The following is an 18551-nucleotide window of genomic DNA, read 5'->3' on the forward strand; positions in this document are numbered from 1 at the left end:
GATTTTTCTTTATTTACAATTAATTGGTGGATGCACATTGGGCTCAAGCCTTATACCTTAAAATATTATGATAAACTAAATATCAATAGTATGAGTACTATGCCAATTGAGCTACGCTCATGTTGGCTCTAATTCAAATATTACTGATCAAAATAAATGAAAAGCGAAGCATTAGATTAATATAGTAAAAGGCAATATTATATATGAAAATTGTTGAAACACCCATATGACTTTCATAAATATCATTTTAGATCGATAAGTAACTAATTCGTTCTTTTGGTCTAAGAGTTGGAGTCGGGAGAATGGAGTTATGAACTCCATTCCTTGTCTGGTCTAAAGAGTTCATAGGCCCATGACCAAAAAACATAAATTTCATTTTTTATTAACTCCTTACATTGTGATTTCTCAGGATTAAATAAGAAAATTTATTTTAAATGACAAAATTGCTGAAAAATATTTACAAATGATAGCAAAAAATCACAATCTATCTATAATAGACTGTGATAGACTATTATCTGTGTTTATCTTGACACAGATAGACACAAATAGTAGTCTATTACAGTGTATCGTAGATAAATAGTAAAATTTTGCTATATTTATAAATATTTTGATTCATTTTCTATATTTGAAGATAACCCATTAAATAACTCCCTAGACTTTACAACTCTACTCCTTGCAACTAATGTGTCGTAAAGATCTAGTTAATGTTGTTCATTCTTTTAGGTATGTGTATCCAAAGAAAAGAGAAGTATAGGGGAAAGAAATAGTAACACTCACAAATATTATAGAGAATAACTTTTGAACATAGGCAATCACATACAAGAGAGATATAGCTCGAGCCATCATATAAGAACAGCCCAAAAGAAGAAAAAGGGTCATAAAGTGTTCAAAACTAGAAGTCTCTTGATTTATTCAAACAACGAAATCTCATGAAATAAGGCAACGAGTGAAGAACATATAAAAGTTTATGGGTGTATATATTTACACTCATAAACTTCCATATTTGTTGCTGTGTTAACATGTTCTCTTATCCTTTGCACACTTTTTTTTCCTCTTTTGTTTCCTCCTTGGTTTCCTCCTTTTCCTCTTTGGTTTCCTCCTTGTCCTTGATTTCTTCATCGTCGTTTTTCGACTCATCATTGTTTTTCGACCCATCGCAGCAACAAGAAACTTTTACCTCCCCATCACAATGAGGTTCTGGAGATTGTGATTCGCACTTTGTATTTGGGATCTCATCAAGTATGTCGACTTTCTTGGAAGTGAAAGGGTAGGCATCAATACCATGCTCTTTGATTAGTTCGACCGCGTTCAGGTTTGAAGTTTTCCCATCATGCCCAATTATAACAAGGGCAGGAAGATCACCAACCTCAAAATGTAGTTTTAGTTCTTGACATTTCTCATCCTTAAAAGGCAATGACAACCATGGCATTGTTTTGAATGCTTCTTTGAATAAATCTTCATCTTCATCATCTAAAGAGATGAATACAATCTCAAAGTTCTCTTCCTTCTCCTTCAATTTATTGTAAGCCTCAATTAATTTTGGTGTAAAATCATCACAATGTTCATGGCCTTGCTTTGAGAAATACAACCCAATGAGTTTCCCTTCTAGCTCAGAGATAGGAATCTATAAAACGAAAACAATACAATGATTCAAATTAAAAAGTTTCTCTATATTTAAAAAGGGACCATTTTGATTATTTATCTACAAATAATCAAATATATGAGAATCATAGATATAACAATCATGTTTCGTGTTTAGTTCTATATGCATGCATGTTATTAGATTTTTATCGAAACAAATAATGTTTGTATTTTCGTATGAGATTAATACATGAATTTTATATAATTGTAATTAATTAATTAACAAATTAATATTTTGTTAATTATAACTCAACTAATTATAAAATTTAATTAAGACACTCAAACTATAATATAATTATTTATGGGACTGTTTTCAAATATAAAAAAATGAATCAACTTATTTATAAATATAGTAAAATATAACTATACGAATACCAGATATTAATAAATATTTCCAGTAGTTTTTCATTTAAAACAATTATCCTTATTTATAAGCAATAAATAAATAATTTTAATTAAATAATCTAGTAAATATTACAAATTTTTAAAAATAAAAACTCTAAGAGGTCTCGTTTGGTAACCATTTCTTTTTTTTTTTTGTTTTTGAAAATTAAGCTTATTTACTTCTCATTTCTTATAATAATTTGCATTTTTTTTTAAATATAATGATTGAATTCCTAGCTAAATTCAAAAGACAAAAACAAGTTTTTGAAAGCAACTTTTCCTAGTTTTCAAATTTTGGTTTGGTTTTTTAAACCATGAGTAAAAAATTGATAATAAATGAAGAAATTTGGAGATGGAAGTAGTTTACGTAGGCTTAATTTTTAAAAACAAAAAAGAAATAACCAAATGGTAACCAAATGGGGTTTAAATTAATTTAACACATTAAAGTGACTTAATTTAGATGGATAGACTTTCATCCATTAATTTTTTCAATAAAAGACTTAACTGTATTAATGGAACAAAAGGTTTCCTTTCATAAAAAAAAAGGTAAAAAATGGTGAAGAGAGAGTAAGATATTAAGAAAAGAGAGGAGGGAGAGGAGATTTTAAAAGCTCTAACTTTAAGAAGGGTATCAAATACCCTTAGAAAATAAGTTTGAAGAAAGCATAGATATGACACATTGGGTTATTTTAATGTCCCATCTTTCAAACCTTACACCAAATTAAATAAGGGATTATGCCTTTATTCCCATCAGATGTTCTATTTACTCAAATAAAAGATTAGTATTTTTTTTCATTAAATATGTGAGATGGAGAAATCCAATCTCTAACTTTAACGTTGACATTACAAATTTTATACTAGTTGACTTATGCTCATTTTAATTAAGGTATCAAATACTTTTATTCTTATCAATTGAAAATTGCTTTTGATTCACTTCTACTTTCATTGAAAGGAAATTTTAGCTCCTATTTTTTTTTGTTCATATGCATTTAAAGTTTTAACAATATTATCAACAGACACAAATCAAAATATTTCGATAAAAAATATCAAGAACTAGGTCTAATGGGTGTTTAGGAATAATTCTGAAATTGATGAAATCAGTTTTGTAATATTTAAAATCACTCCAAAACATGAATTTAATAATTAAAAGACAATATTTAGGTTCCGTTTGTTTATAATTTGTTTTTAGATTTATGTGAATATTTAAATTTATGCTTGTTTTCTTCTAAATTCCATAAGATGTAGCTCTTACATTTTTTTGAAGCAAACACTAGAATTCTCGATGTCATTTTAAAAACAAAAACAAGTTGTTTGAAAACTAAAACCCTATTTGGTAACTATTTGATTTTTAGGTTTTCAGTTTTTTGAAAATTAAGCCTATAAACATTAAACACTCCTTTCACACCTATAAATTTCTTGTTTTTTCTTTTTCTATACACTTTTTACCATTGTTTTAAAAAACAAAGCCAAATTTTGAAAAGTAAAAAAAAAATAGTTTTAAAACCTTGTTTTGTTATGGAATTTAGCTAAGAATACAACTCCTGTAATTAAGTAAGATGTAAATCATCGTAAGAAATTGGGAGAAAATAAACTTCATTTTCAAAAACCAAAATCTAAAAACGAAATGATTTCCAAATGAAACCTAATATTTTTTAGTTTTCAAAATTTGGCTCAGTTTTTAAAAACATTAATGGAAAGTAGATAGCAAAACAAAGAAATTTATAGGTGAAAGTAGCTATTAGATGACATGATATTAAATTTTCCTTCACTCATCAGCTTAAGTTTTTAGGTTAATCAATGATTTAAAGAAAATACCAGAGCAAGTGAGTCCAAGAGGTCTTGGATTCAAACCTCTTATATGATTTTAAAAAACTAAATGATTACCACATTAATGTTTGGTTTTACCCTTTTAAAAGAATGTTTGAAAGTAATCTTTTTTGTAGTACTAAGGTTTTAGAGTAATCTTAAACATATGACAAAAGTGATTTTAGAACATTTAAAATCATGCTCTAAAATAAACAAGAATCGAGAATCGTCTTAGCAACCAAGATAGTATTTAAACCTAGAAAAAGAAAGAAGTATACATGTAATAAAATACCTGATTTCCATCATTAGAAACCACATAATTGCGAGAAGTGGAAACCAAAAGGGAAATAATGGTTTGAATGTTTTTCTTAGCCTCCTCTTCTTTATCACCCAAAAGTTGGTTCTTTTGATGAGAAGTAAAGGGATAAGCATCAACTCCAAATTTTCTTACTAAATTCACTCCTTCATTAGTTGAAACCTTCCCATTGGCATCAATAACAACAAGATGAGGAATTTCACTAATTTCAAACAGTAATTTCAACTTTTTTTTGGTCTCTGAATCATCAAATGGAATGGATAGCCATGGCATTTTGGAGAAGTAAGCTTTGAATGAGAGTTCATCTCTATCAGAAGAAATGAAGATAACTTCAAATTCATCATTTTCAGAAGCTAATTCCTTATAAAGTTGTGCTAATTTTGGAGTGAAAATACGACAAGGAGGGCACCATCCTGCTGAGAAATACAATCCCACATTCTTTCCAATTAAAGAGCTAATTTTTACCTGTTCAAAACACAACCCAAATTATTGGCTAATTCATTACTTAAATATAGGACAATTGCAAATTGGAGCGGATAAGACTTTTAAAGTTAATAATTAAGTGTATAACAACATTTATAAAGACTTACAAAAATAGTAAAATCTATCACTAGTAGACTCCTAGCAGCGAAATATACTTGATCATAGGTAAACTTCGAGGGTTGGATCTAAATTTTGTTATATATTTATAAATTTTTTTGTATTATGTTATATTAGTAAATACTTTGAGGCTTGATATAATTGTGTTCGAAAAATGTTTCTTTTTTATTCTTTGAAAAAGAATTATAAAACATGAACATGTGTGGTAATCACTTTCTTTGAAATTTTCAATTAAGAACTTAAAAAGAATAGGTATCGTTTTTGATAACGAAAATCAAGTTTATTTCTTCTCAATTTCATATAATAATTTTCATTTATCTTAAGTAAAGAAGTCAAATTCTTAGTTAAATTTTAAAAACAAAAGCAAGTTTTTAAAAACTATTTTTTTTAATATAGTTTAAAAAATTTGACTTGATTTTTTAAAATATTAGTAGAAAATAGAAACAACAAAGTCAATAGTTTAGAGGTAAAAATGGTGTTTACAAGCTTAATTTTCAAAAACTAATAATAAAAAAATAAATGGTTACTAAACAGAACTTTAGTTTACATATCTCATGTGTCCACCATGAGTTAAAATAATATTTTTATTTGGAAAAATGAACAAAAAAGTTAGGCTCTCTTTGATAATTAACTATTTAGTTTTTGAAAATTGTATATGTTTTCTCTCAATTTTTTTGACACATAGTTTTCATTTATCGTGAATAAATATTGACTTATTGGCTAAATTTAAAAAAATGAAAACAAGCTTTTCTAGAACAACTATTTTTGTTTGTTTGTTTTGTTTGTTTTGTTTTTTTTGTTTTGTTTTTTTTTGTTTTGTTTTTTTTGTTTTTTTTTGTTTTTGTTTCAAAACTTGTCTTTAATTTTGAAAATACTCTTATTAAGTAGACAAGAAAACAAAAACCAAAAAGAAACTAATGAACAAAAGTAATGTTTGTTAATTTAAAAGCCAAAAATATATAAGAAGATAAAATAATTTTCATCAAACAGGCCTTTGTTTTGTTGTTTCACTAAAGTTTAAAATTTGTAAACGAGAAACAAGAGACATGATCAACGATCTTACAAAATTTCTTTGAAAACATTACTAAAAGTTGGGAATTAATTAAAAAATATTAGGTCGTTGGGTAACTATTCGTTTTTAGTTTTTAAGATTTTTAAAATTAAACCTATTTCATCCATATTTCTTACAACAATTTATATCATTCTTAACTACAATTGTTGGCCAAATTCCAAATTTCAAAAATAATTTTTTGAAAGCTACTTTTTTTAGTCATCAAATTTTGGCTTAATTTTTTAAACCACTGGTGAAAAGTAGATAACAAAGGAAGAAATTTGGAGTGAAAGTAGTGTCCATAAGTTTAATTTTAAAAAACAAAAATAAAAAACATAAAGATTACTAAACGGGGCCTAAAGTTACTTAACGTTTTTTCTTTAGAAAATGAAAAAAGAAAAATGAAAAACATGAAATTGAAGCCACAATGAGTTTTAGTTCAATATGACAATTGGAATGACTCTCCTCCCTAAAGATTGGAGGCTCGATCTCACATCCCGATAATCATTGTACTAAAGAAATAAACATGAAATTAAGAACAGAAATGTTACTAAATGACCCTATTGATAAAATAGTGAAATTAAACTAGAAATACATATATTGAGTGAAAAATAAAAATGAAGATATATTTATACATACCTGATCGCCATTGTTGCGAATGAGAAAATCTCTTCCCTCAGAGGAAAGTAAGGAATTGAGATCATGCACAGTATCTGAGCCCATAATAATAATCTTTTTTAGATTCTTTAAGCTTATTGTTGTGTTCTGAAAAAAAAATTAAAGAACTCACTTATTAATATAGAGAAAACACGAACTTAGTGAGAAAGTAATTAACTTTATGGGTTATAAAAATGTGATGAAACTCTTAAGTCAAAAAATAAAAATAAAAAGAATCGAATCAAAGTCATCCAACTTCATATATATCCATTCACTTGGATCAAATTGGAACATTGACTTCATATAATAAAGTGTTACATGTTTTATTTTCAGCATATTTCATTAGCTAACTTTTACAAAATGCAACTGTAAAATTTTTCAAGATCTCACAAAGTTTCAATATAAATATGTACACTTAAATCCTATCATCGACATATTTAATTTAAACTATTTTCACATGAAAATATTATGTTAGCAATCTTTAAAAGGAAAACTATTAAAAAGTAAAAATTGCAATGGCATTTATTCGTATTAAGGTAAAGATTGCAATATTAATGTGTTATTCTATAAAAATGAAAGCCTAAAGGTAAAAGTTGACATATTGTGCAAAATTAGGTGTAAATTTGATTTTCTTTACCTGTTACTCTGAGTTTTATTGGGTATTTCAACTTTTAATTTGGTTCTATTTTGAACTTTACACTTCAAAAATATATACTTTAGTCTTTTAAGCTTTAATAAAAACAACTATTTTAGTTATGAACTACTCTTATTTTGTCATCATTCTTCAAATTTTCAATGGATTGATGTGTACCTACAATGTTTATGTTGTAATTCCTGTGATTGAATTGTAGTTCATAGAATATATGAACTTGTTGGGATAGGTAATATTGCCTATTTTTACAACCCATGTGATAGAAATGGATAAATTATTCGAGTAAGCTATTACAATAATATTGCTAACGACTTTATATCGTTGATGTTAGAGAGAAACAAAAATGATAGTTTTACCACGAATCAAAGGATTTAAAAGAAACAACCACACAGAGTATGACAGTCACATTGAATAATTTAGTTCGTTTATGGCTTTGGCTTGTACCCAAAGTCCAAAATATGCTTTGCGAGGAGTTTTAAAAGTAAATGTTTATTTTTCAAACTATACTCTCCTCTCATTATCTTTTTAACATATTCTTTCTCCTCTCTGTCTTTTAACTTACCTTCTTTCTAACCATATCTCTTCTTAACTTTTATGTGTCCTTTAAGTTCTCTCTTTGAAATTTTCCATATAAACTTTTTCTCTTATACTCTAACCTATCTCTCTCTTTATATTGAGAGCGCGTTTACAAACATAAGAAAACACTTACATATAGGTATGAATTGTCTAGTATTAAAATACTTGTCAATAATATATCTGCAAATCAAAGAGTTCGATCATTGATATCAAAATTTTATGGATATCTCTAATAATTGTACAAATATATCATCCACTAAGCACCAAATAACAACTAAAATAAGATCTATACCTATACTATATTAAAAGGGACAACAAAGAGAGAATTTTTCTCTTTTCTTTTTGCCTTTATACTTTTTTACAATTTCTATTTATTCCTATTGTATCTATTTGATTAAAATCTTTTTGACAAACATCTCATCAATCAAACCTTTATGCAAAGAGACTCCATCCCTTCTATATGACAATCACTCTAATCTATATATATATTTTTTTTTTGCATTTTATTTAAGCCTTTGCAGAATTTTATTTTTATTAGGTGTTTTTCTTAAGTAACCATTTCTAAATGACTGGAGATTGAAATGGGACCGAAATGCACATGACTCTAAAATTTATGCCACCATTGATAGGATTGAGTATTACTTTTAAAATGAAAAATTAAAGTTGAATTTCAAAACGATAACTCCGTATTCTTTTTTAGTATATTTTATTTTTGTTTAGATTACTCTTTTGAGAAAATGTTAATGGTAGTAAAATTTTTACTTTGGTTACCTGGACAACTTTTTGTGACTTACATTTTATAGGTGTCGAGAATGATCTACAACATTCTTAATGTTTTAGAAAGTGTTGGAGTAGCGAATTGATTGTTGTTTTGTTTGTTTTCTTAGAAGCACATTTTCATATTTTTAGTTTAGCAATTTTCATTTGATTATTGATTCATTGTAGAAAGGCAAAGAATCAATATAGTTGGATAGAAATTTTTGGTATTTCAAGGCATTACATCCAAAAAGTATCTGCATTAATTTTTCAGATTTATATTTAGTTATTTTTTAATATGTTCTATATATCAAAAGGGATGTAAGTGGAGAATTTTTATATACCTATTTTACCTTTTTAATAAGTTCCCACGTTACTTTTATCGACGAAATGGGCATTTTTGAGTGTCGTTGTCCATTCAAAAGATAATAGACATGACGTTTCTAATTTTTAATTTACGAAATATATTTATATATTTCAAAATTAAAATTTTATATCAAATAGGTGCAATTGGTGGTGGCAAGACACAACTTCGACATTGTGTTTGATGAGCACCAATTGATGTAATTGGATGTGACTATTCGAAGGATGGTGGATATACATCGAATAAATGCTCATTTCATGTAGGAGTGAAAATGCATATATAAGAGTAAAAAATGGAAAAAATACCTTTTTAGTTTTTGGGAAAAATACCTTTTTATTTTGGGTTGCTGTTAAAGAGAAAAGGCACAAAAAAAAATTATGTTGATTAGGGTGGGAAGATGAGATTGTGAGGGTGAAGAGAGTGAAAGAAGAATTTGAGACATTAACCACGCTTGTTCACCCTAATCAACGAGTACTAAGAGACTCATTCTGGCTGAAAATAAAAGAAAATTTCTATTGGGTTGGGAGGTGAAGATGGAAAAAGGAGTCGGGGGATAGCGGTAGAGGGAGGAGAGAAGAGAGAGAATAATTTTTTTTTTAAAAAATAATATAAACATAATTAATTATTCAAAATTGCAGAACTAAATTGGTCAACTTGAGATCATAAAGGCCAAATGCGCACGTTCGTAAAAACTCAAACACATTATTATTTTTTTTTAGGGAAAAATACCTTTTTTAGTTTTTAATCAAAAAAATATTTCATATAACTAAAATTTGGAAAGAAATACCGGATCTTTTAAAGAGATAAGTTTGTAATCATATTGGCATAATCTCTAGGTATAGTTTTGTAGAAAATAATAAGGTATTTAAGTGGGTTTTATTGAGTTTTTGGTGAAATTAAAGGCCCAATGGCATTCTGATAATTATGGATGAATGACAATTTTGTAATTATTCATTTCTTCTCCAAGTTAGGGCTGAAAATTGTGACCCTTTGAAGAAAAGAGAGAGCAGCTGATAGACAGGGAGAGACACGAAAAATTAGGTAGCAACCGTCTGGGCTTTGAGGAATCAGGAAGCCGCCGATCCACATAGTCGAAGGAAGGGAGTCATCATTCCGTTTTTCGTTCGACTTTGACGTCAGCGGCAGTGTAGTCGACGGCGACGTGGGTTTGTGTCCATTGGTTTCGCAGGCTATCTAGTGTAGTGGTTTCTGCACGTGAGTCTGTTGGTTTCGCAGACTGTCCAGTGTAGTGGTTTTCATCAGAGGTGGGTGTCTTGGTTCCAGTGGGCTCGCCAGCTGTCAGTGACAGAGGGGCATGTGCGGGTCTGCGCGTGGTTCGCCGATCAGAGGCAGTGCACGATTTTGGGCTGTTTGTTTTGCAGTGGGTGTTCTCGATTTCAGAGACGACGTCTAGTGCAGATCTCTCGGTATCAGTGGATATTAGAATTATAGATTGGTGAATTATTGATTATATGTAATTTGTAAATTCCTTATTGCTCATAATAAAATTAATTCAAGCTGGTTCTTAAAGTGGATGTAGACCAAACTGGTCGAACCACTATATATCTTGGTGTTCGTTCTTTACTGCTTTTGATTTATTCCGCTGATTGTTTGCATTCTGTTTGACCATCTATGTTAGGTTCAAAAACTCTCACAAGTGGTATCAGAGCTTCAGTCGATCCAAGGAGGGTGTGTGGTAGTGTGCTTGCAAATTCTTTATTCAGGATATTTTTGTTGGGTTTAATTTGACAGATGGCTTCGATGTCTACATGGTTTGAAGTTGTTGAATTTAATGGGAATGTGATTTCGGGTTATGGAGAAAAAATATTAGGGCTATTCTGGTACAACAAAAGGTAGCTTAAATCTTAGACAGAAATGACCTTCCACCAACAATTACAGATGCTGAAAAAAGGGATATGGATGAGATGACCTATTCAACGATAATTCTGTATCTTTCAGATGGAATGCTTAGGCTAGTAGATAAGGCCACTACTACAGCGGAGTTGTGGAAGAAATTAGAAAATCTTTATTTGACTAAGTCCTTGCCAAATAAATTATACCTAAAAGAAAATTTCTTTGGATATAAGATGGAATCTAGTAAATGCTTAAAAGAGAACCTAGATGAATTCCTGAAAATTATAGTTGATCTTAATAACATCGGTGAGAAGATGTCGGATGAAAATCAAGTAGTTATTCTTATGAATTCTTTGCCTGAATCGCATCGAAAAGTTAAGGCAGCTATTAAATATGGACAGGATTCATTGTCCATGGATATAGTGTTGGATGTCTTGAGAACGAGAAACCTTGAGATTAAAAAGAAACACAAGGATGGAGAGTTACTCATGGCCAGAGGCAGAAGTGAGAAAAAGAACGGAAAAGGAAAAGAGTCGAGATCCAGGTCAAAATCAAAGGGGAAAACTTAAAAGTGTTTCCTATGTCATAAAGAAGGAAACTTTAGAAAAAATTGCCCTTTGAATAAGAGCAAGGAAGCATCAAGTAGCAAACATACAGGGGATTCTAGTGCAGCAAATATTACTGATGGGTATGATTTGGCAGAGGTTTTGATGGTGTCCAGTAGGAACATTCAGAATGCTTGGATCATGGATTAAGGGTGCATGTTTTACATAACTCCTAATCGGGATTTCTTGATTGACTTTCAGGAAAATGATGGGGGATCAATTTTGCTTGGTGATAATGGTGCTTGTGATGTAAAATAAATTGGGTCAGTTCGAATTGCAACACATGATGGAATCATCAGAATTCTTACAAATGTAAGATATGTTCTAGAACTCAAACGAAATCTAATTTCTCTGGGAGAATTAGATAGAGCAGGTTATTCCTATAAATCTGATAATGGAGTTCTGAAGGTTATCAAGGGTTCTTTGGTTAAGCTGAAGGGGAGCTTGAGAAATGGCCTTTATGTGTTGAAGGGTACTGCAGTTTCAGGTAGTGCTGTTGTTGCATCTGGGAAAGAAATAGATAAGTCTATGTTATGGCATAACAGACTAGCTCATATGAGTGAAAGAGGTCTTCAAGCACTTTCACAACAAGGTTTGCTTGGAGGAGTTAAAGACGTTGAACTCCCATTTTGTGAACATTGTATAATGGGAAAGTCTACCAGAGTGAGGTTTGGGAAAGGGAAGCATTCTACTAAAGGAATTTTGGATTATGTTCATTCAAATTTGTGGGGTCCTACAAAGGTACCTTCTACGAGAGGTTCGAGATACTTTATTTCGATTATTGATGACTTTTCAATGAAGGTGTGGATGTATCCACTGAAACAGAATGATGAAGCTTTTGGAAAATTTCTTGAATGGAAAAAGCAGGTTGAGAACCAAACAGGCAGGAAGGTAAAGTATCTGAGGACAGATAATGGTTTAGAATCTGTGAATCACAAATTTGATAAATTTTTCAAATATGAGGGAATTACGAGGCATTTCATTGTTACATACACTCCACAGTAGAATGGTTTAACTGAGAGGTTCAACATAACAATTATGGAGCGTACAAGATGTCTCTTGACAAATGCTTCATTACCCTTGAAGTTTTAGGGGGAAGCTGTCCAAACAACCTATTATCTTATTAATAGGAGCCCGTCTTCCACTTTTGGCCTAAAGACTCCTCAGGAGATATGGACAGAAAAAGCTCCAAGTTTGGATCAACTTAGAGTATTTGGATGTTCAGCTTATGCTCATGTTAAGGAAGGGAAGCTAAATAAGAGGGCACTGAAATGTATGTTTATTGGCTATCCTCAGGGTGTTAAAAGATATAAACTTTGGTGCTTGGAAGAGGGCATAAATAAATGTATTATCAGCAGAGATGTGACCTTTAGTGAAACAGAGATGTCATTTCGTGTCAAAGAGTAGCAAAAACAGCAGACAGTTGATCAGGTTGAGGCAGAGGTTAGAATTGATTCTAAAGCACAACCATCAGTTAGTTCAGGTGATTCCAGTGATCAGTCATCCAATTCTGATGGTAGACAGCCTCAACTGCAGAGGACTTTGATTGATGAGGGAGCTTTCGGTGAAAAAAGCTCAAGTAGCAGTGACCTATAGAACTATCAGCTTACACGTGAAATGCCTCAGCGGGTGAGGCAGGCTCCTACGAGGTATGGTTATGCTGATTTAGTTGCTTATGTTCTTACTTGTGCAATTGATAGTATTGAAGCAGAGACTCTTACTTTTGAGAAGGCTATTGTATCTGATTCGAAAGAACAATGGAAGGATGCTATGGAAGCAGAGTTGTTCTCGTTGCAGAAGAATCAAACATGGTCATTGGTTCCAAAGCCTCCTAATCAGAAACTCTTTCAGTCAAAGTGGATTTATAAAATCAAGCCAGGTACAGGAGGTGATAGCAAGCCTAGGTATAAGGCTAGATTGGTAGCCAAGGGCTACACTCAAAAGGAGGGAGTTGACTTTTATGAGATTTTCTCTTCGGTGGTGAGGCATTCGTCCATTCATTTAATTTTATCTATTGCTGTTCACTTTGATATATTTGTTGAATAGATAGACATCCCCACAGCTTTCCTTCATGGTGAATTGGAGGAAGTGATCTACATGGCTCAACCTAAAGGCTATGAGGTGAAAGGAAAGGAAGACATGGTTTGTCGTCTTCACTCCGTTTATGGACTGAAGCCATCGCCGAGACAATGGTATATCAGGTTTGACACCTTTATTCTGAAGCAGGGGTTTCACAGGAGCTCATATGATGCCTGCGTGTACTGGAAACTATCTCAGAAAGGTACATATATTTATCTACTTCTGTATGTAGATGATATGATTCTAGTGTCTAAGGATTATTCTGAAATCTTTGATCTCAAGAAACGATCAATTTGAGATGAAAGATTTAGGTGAACTGAAAAGGATCCTAGACATGGATGTGAAAAGAGATAGGGAGAAAGGTTTGTTAACCATTTCGCAAGAGAGTTATGTGCATAAACTGCTTGAGAAGTATAATATGTCTGGTTGTAAGGCAGCTTCGACACCCTTAGCATCTCATTTTAGACTTTCCTCGTCTCAGTGTCCTATTACTGAACAAGAAAGGTTAGAGATGGCTAATATTCCTTATTGTAATGCTGTTGGAAGTATTATGTATTTGATGATTTTTACTAGGCCTGACTTGGGATATGTTATGAGTATGATAAGTAGGTTTATGTCAAATCCTGAGAAGGAGCTGATAACGGGCAGAAATGCACGTTATTATAGTGCTAAGTTCTTAAACAATGTTAGATTGCGTTGATGAAATATGTTAAATTGCGTCCATTAAGCATAAATTCTATACTATTGCAGTCGCATGCATTCAGCACATTAGAACAGTTGATCTTTGTATTTTTGTGCAGAATATGCATTAACGCAATGCAAGATTGCGATCATAGAAAATCATTGGTCGAGCGCAACTTTATTGCAAGGCTTTGCGTTGATTGTGCTCCCAAACATTCACCCAAGAAGGATCCCTGCAACATGGTCAGCGTAACATGGTGGATGCATCCGAGTGAAAGAATAATTAAGAGCGATGGGACAGAAAGCTGTTGACAATCAAATCCAAATTAAGTTGACAGCCAATAACGATCACAAAGTACATTCAGCTTTATCGGTGACAATTATTCGATGCATCAGTCAGGAATTAAAGCTGTCCCATCTGTACAACTAGGAGAGAGAAACCACTTTTCACCATGGATACTCTATAAATACCAAGTGCATTCTTCAGAAAAGAGGTTCACCACTTTTACAATCTTTTGTTCCACAAGTTCACGCCTCTGTCCATAGTTTTTCTTTCATTTTTAGGAGGACGCGATGGAGAAAGTTGTGTTGGTAGAACGTTCCGATAAGATTGGGAGAGCGCCGAAAGCTTCAAGGATAGAGAGAGGGCTGACGCCTGCGGAAGCGGGAACATCTTTAGAATAGAATAGAGATTTCAGTGTAAAAAGCCTTGGTCAGCAAGGAATTGCTACCAGGCTCTCTACCTTTACTTTCCATTATCATTTTGTACTCAACTCATTTATAAAAATGGAATTTCCTTCTCTATATTTATTCACTCTCTATTATTCACGCATGAGTAGCTAAATCAGTTGAATGGGTTGAGAAGCATTTAGCTAGCACAACTAGGGAATCTTTATTCTTTGCGTTTATCTTGTTTATGTATGCTTCATTCGTTCATTAGAGATACTCGGGAGGGTAATCTAAGGACAGGATCTAGACTTGGAAAGGTCAGGTTAGAATCTAGGTTTGGAAGAACCAGATTAGAACACATAATTAAGAGATAGGAGCTTAGGAATGAGCACTATTTGTTATTAACGCATTGCATGCATCCTAGAGATAGGATATGATTGTATGCGGTCACCTTGCTTTCATGCATTTTGCATCAACGCATAGGACAAGAGTAGAGACTTAGGGATAAGCTCTATGGATACTTTTGCATTCAACACATGCGTCCTAGACATAGGAACATCGCATTCACATTGGAAAATGTCTTGCTATGCATGGTTGTAACATGATCGCATAGTCTGACGCATTTTCGAGTAACGCTAGCTAAAGATCTTCTCAACCCGTTCATCGCATACTCATTGCATCTATCAATGCAATTGTCTTTTCTCAAATCCGTCGCTTAATTTATTTCTTTTTCATCAACGCAAACAACACACCCAACACTTTATTTATTTATCCGGTTACCGCAAAGGTTTTCATAAAAATTACCAACGCAAACTGTTTTCATAAGTCCCTGTGTTCGACCCTAGACTTACTAGGAAACTCAAAGGAATTTACACTTGGATTCCACTGGGAAAACTTGAGTGCACAACGCAATTACATCAATGCATATCATCCACATTTCCACTTCATAAAACCAAGCATCATGAGCATTGGAATGTAGTTAAATGGGTGCTTCGATATTTGAAAGGTAGTGCCAGTGTATCATTGTGTTTTAGCAGGGATTGTGATAAATCAACACTGTTGGAAGGCTTCACAGATGCAGATTATGCTGCAGACCTTGACAAAAGAAGGTCTCTATTAGGTCACATTTTTCGTTTGTTTGGTAATGTGGTTAGTTGGAAGGTTGCTCTACAATCAGTTGTTGGATAGTTGGTGAGTTGTTGTCGCAGGATTTCATTCCTATCGTCCGTTGTGATAGCCAGAGTGCTATTCATCTTGCAAAGAATCCATCTCATCACGAACGGTCTAAGCATATCGATGTCAAATTTCATTTTATCAGAGAAGTTGTGGCTCAGAAAGATGTTGAACTGGTCAAGGTTCATATAGTTGAGAATTTGTCAGATATGTCAACCAAGGTTCTTCCAGCCCATAGGTTTAAATACTTATTAGATGGGCTGAATATTAAATCTGGATGATAGGAAGATTGAAGAATCAACTTGGCACTTAAATATTCTTGTTATGAGGGAGATTTGTAGAAAATAACAAGGTATTTAAGTGGGTTTTATTGGGTTTTTGGTGAAATTAAAGACCCAATGGCATTCTGGTAATTATGGGCAAATGAAAATTTGTAATTATTCATTTCTTTTCCAAGTTAGGGCTAAAAATTGTGACCCTTTGAAGAAAAGAGAGAGCAGCCGACAGACAAGGAGAGACACAAAAATTTGGGCAGCAGTCGTCTGGGCTTTGAGGAATCGAGAAGCCGCTGGTCCACGCAGTTGGAGAGAAGGGAGTCTTTGTTCTGTTGTCCGACTTTAATGTCAGCGACAGTGCAGTCGGCGGCGACATGGGTTTATGTTCATCGGTTTCGTAGGCTGTCCAGTGCAGTGGTTTCTGCACGTGAGTTCGTCGGTTTCGCAGACTGTCCAGTGCAGTGGTTTTCATCAGAGGCGGGTGTCTTGGTTCATCAGAGGCGGGTGTCTTAGAATTACAGATTGGTGAATTGGTTATTATCTGTAATTTGTAAATTCCTTATTGCTCATAATAAAATTAATTCAAGCTGGTTCTCAAAGTGAATGTAGACCAAATTGGTCGAACCACTATATATCTTGGTGTTCGTTCTTTACTGCTTTTCATTTATTCTGCTGATTGTTTGCGTTCTGTTTGGCATCTAAGTTAGGTTAAAAAATTCTCACAAATTTGTAGTCATATTGGTGTAGAAAAATCTCCACATGCATAATAGAGGAATGTCTAATCATACTATGTATCAAGTCATCTCAAGATACATAACAAAGCAGTCTTTAGTCATATTATGCATCGAATAATCTCCAAGTATATAATATAGCAATTTTATATTCATACGTGCACGCAGAGAGAGACCATAAATGGCAAAACTACCAACACAAAGCCCAAAGCTTAAGATTGTGTAGAAGTGGGTCATAAAAACCTCTCTCTCTCGCATACTTTGGAAACATATTCATGTAGAATACAAGCAATCACCATGGATACAAAGATCTAGTACTTTGAAAAGCACTTCCAGTATAAAAGTATCTAAAACATTGTGGATCATACTTTTTCTTTTGAAACGACATTTCACTCATTTGTAAAATATCACTTCCATTGCTCAACCATGTAAAGCATTTCTAAATTCTCAATAATTAGAGAATATCAAGAACATTTTTTAAACAATTCCAACTAAATGTCACAAATTTTTATAGAATTTCATTATGTGAAAACCCATGACACTAAATCACGAATTCAATTTAGAGAACATAAATCATTCTATTCATAATTGAAAAATTCATCATTGTACATAACAATTCCCAATTTCTCAAAGGCATCTAGATACCAAAAGCTGCCTTTTACATGGTTCAGTTTATTATTCTATGACATGAATCCTATCTAAAGCTTTTTCTCTAGTTGTTGTCTCCACTAATTAGGAGTAGTGTTAATTAACCAAAACATCTTTAAAGATCAATTCGTACATAAAATAAGGTATAAGTAGTTGTGGTACCTAACTAAGTTGACGATCAAGTCCTATGGGCAATACTCGAACTCAATTACTATATTAAAACTTGACATCGTATACTTACGATTTTGCATGGTGTAAAAATAACACCATAGTTCCTTAGATATTTCCTACTTCTTTTTGCATTCTCTATAAGTCTACTTTCCATAGTACATCCTTAGCCTCGGCCTAAACCGTACCTCTAGTTTCGTCCACTTGTGTTTTTTATCTATCTAGCTGCTCAAGTTAGTCTCCAGTTCGTGTTTTGACTGATCCACTTCTTTCTCTTGGACAAAGGCTCGACCTCAGCTTCGGCCTTGGTCATTGCTTTATGAAAGTATGTTTACCATATATCTCAGCCGGCTACTTTTACTAGTGGCAACTTTTTCTCTGCTTTCTTTTTTCACGTATTTCTTTTATGAAACTATTTTTCTGTCTAGAGTTTCAAGGATCGTTCTCTCCTTCTGCCTACCTTGGGTTTCTCGTCCTGATGGTTTTGAATAGTGGGAATGAAATGATCTTATGATCTCTACCTGGAGCTTTTCCTTTGGCAGGATCGCGTACAAACACATTCTCTTACCTTCCATCCAAGAGATTTTGTTGATTGAAAACCTCTAGCAATTGAGCAACATTTCAACCTATCCGTTTACCCTTGCATCAAGATCTTCAAATTTCTCCTCGATCTGCTTCTCCATTGGTTGAGGCCGAGGAACCTCAACTTCACAAGCTTTTCGTGGGTGTGACCTTGATTAGAATTGTCACACCCCTCCCAGATTACCCACCTAATCTAGAAAGAGGCATGAAGATGCTAAATATCACCTCCCCCGATGACATTTAGTATCTTACTAACCAACTTAACCTGTGCTTAAATTTGAAC

The 18551-nt window shown here is 32.5% G+C and overlaps 1 protein-coding gene across 1 annotated transcript; it reads right to left on the reverse strand.

Moving 5' to 3' along the window:
- Window positions 1-760: 760 nt before the first annotated feature.
- LOC120080518 (probable nucleoredoxin 1-2) lies at window positions 761-6592 on the reverse strand. Its single transcript, XM_039035201.1, has 3 exons — window positions 6438-6592; window positions 4124-4612; window positions 761-1624 (listed from the first exon to the last, which is right to left on the reverse strand). Exons 1-3 carry the CDS (start codon window positions 6519-6521, stop codon window positions 1028-1030), a joined length of 1170 nt encoding a protein of 389 aa, XP_038891129.1. The 5' UTR covers window positions 6522-6592; the 3' UTR covers window positions 761-1027.
- Window positions 6593-18551: the final 11959 nt, after the last annotated feature.

Source organism: Benincasa hispida, chromosome 6 (genome assembly GCF_009727055.1).
Source record: "Benincasa hispida cultivar B227 chromosome 6, ASM972705v1, whole genome shotgun sequence".
Classification (NCBI taxonomy): Eukaryota; Viridiplantae; Streptophyta; class Magnoliopsida; order Cucurbitales; family Cucurbitaceae; genus Benincasa; species Benincasa hispida.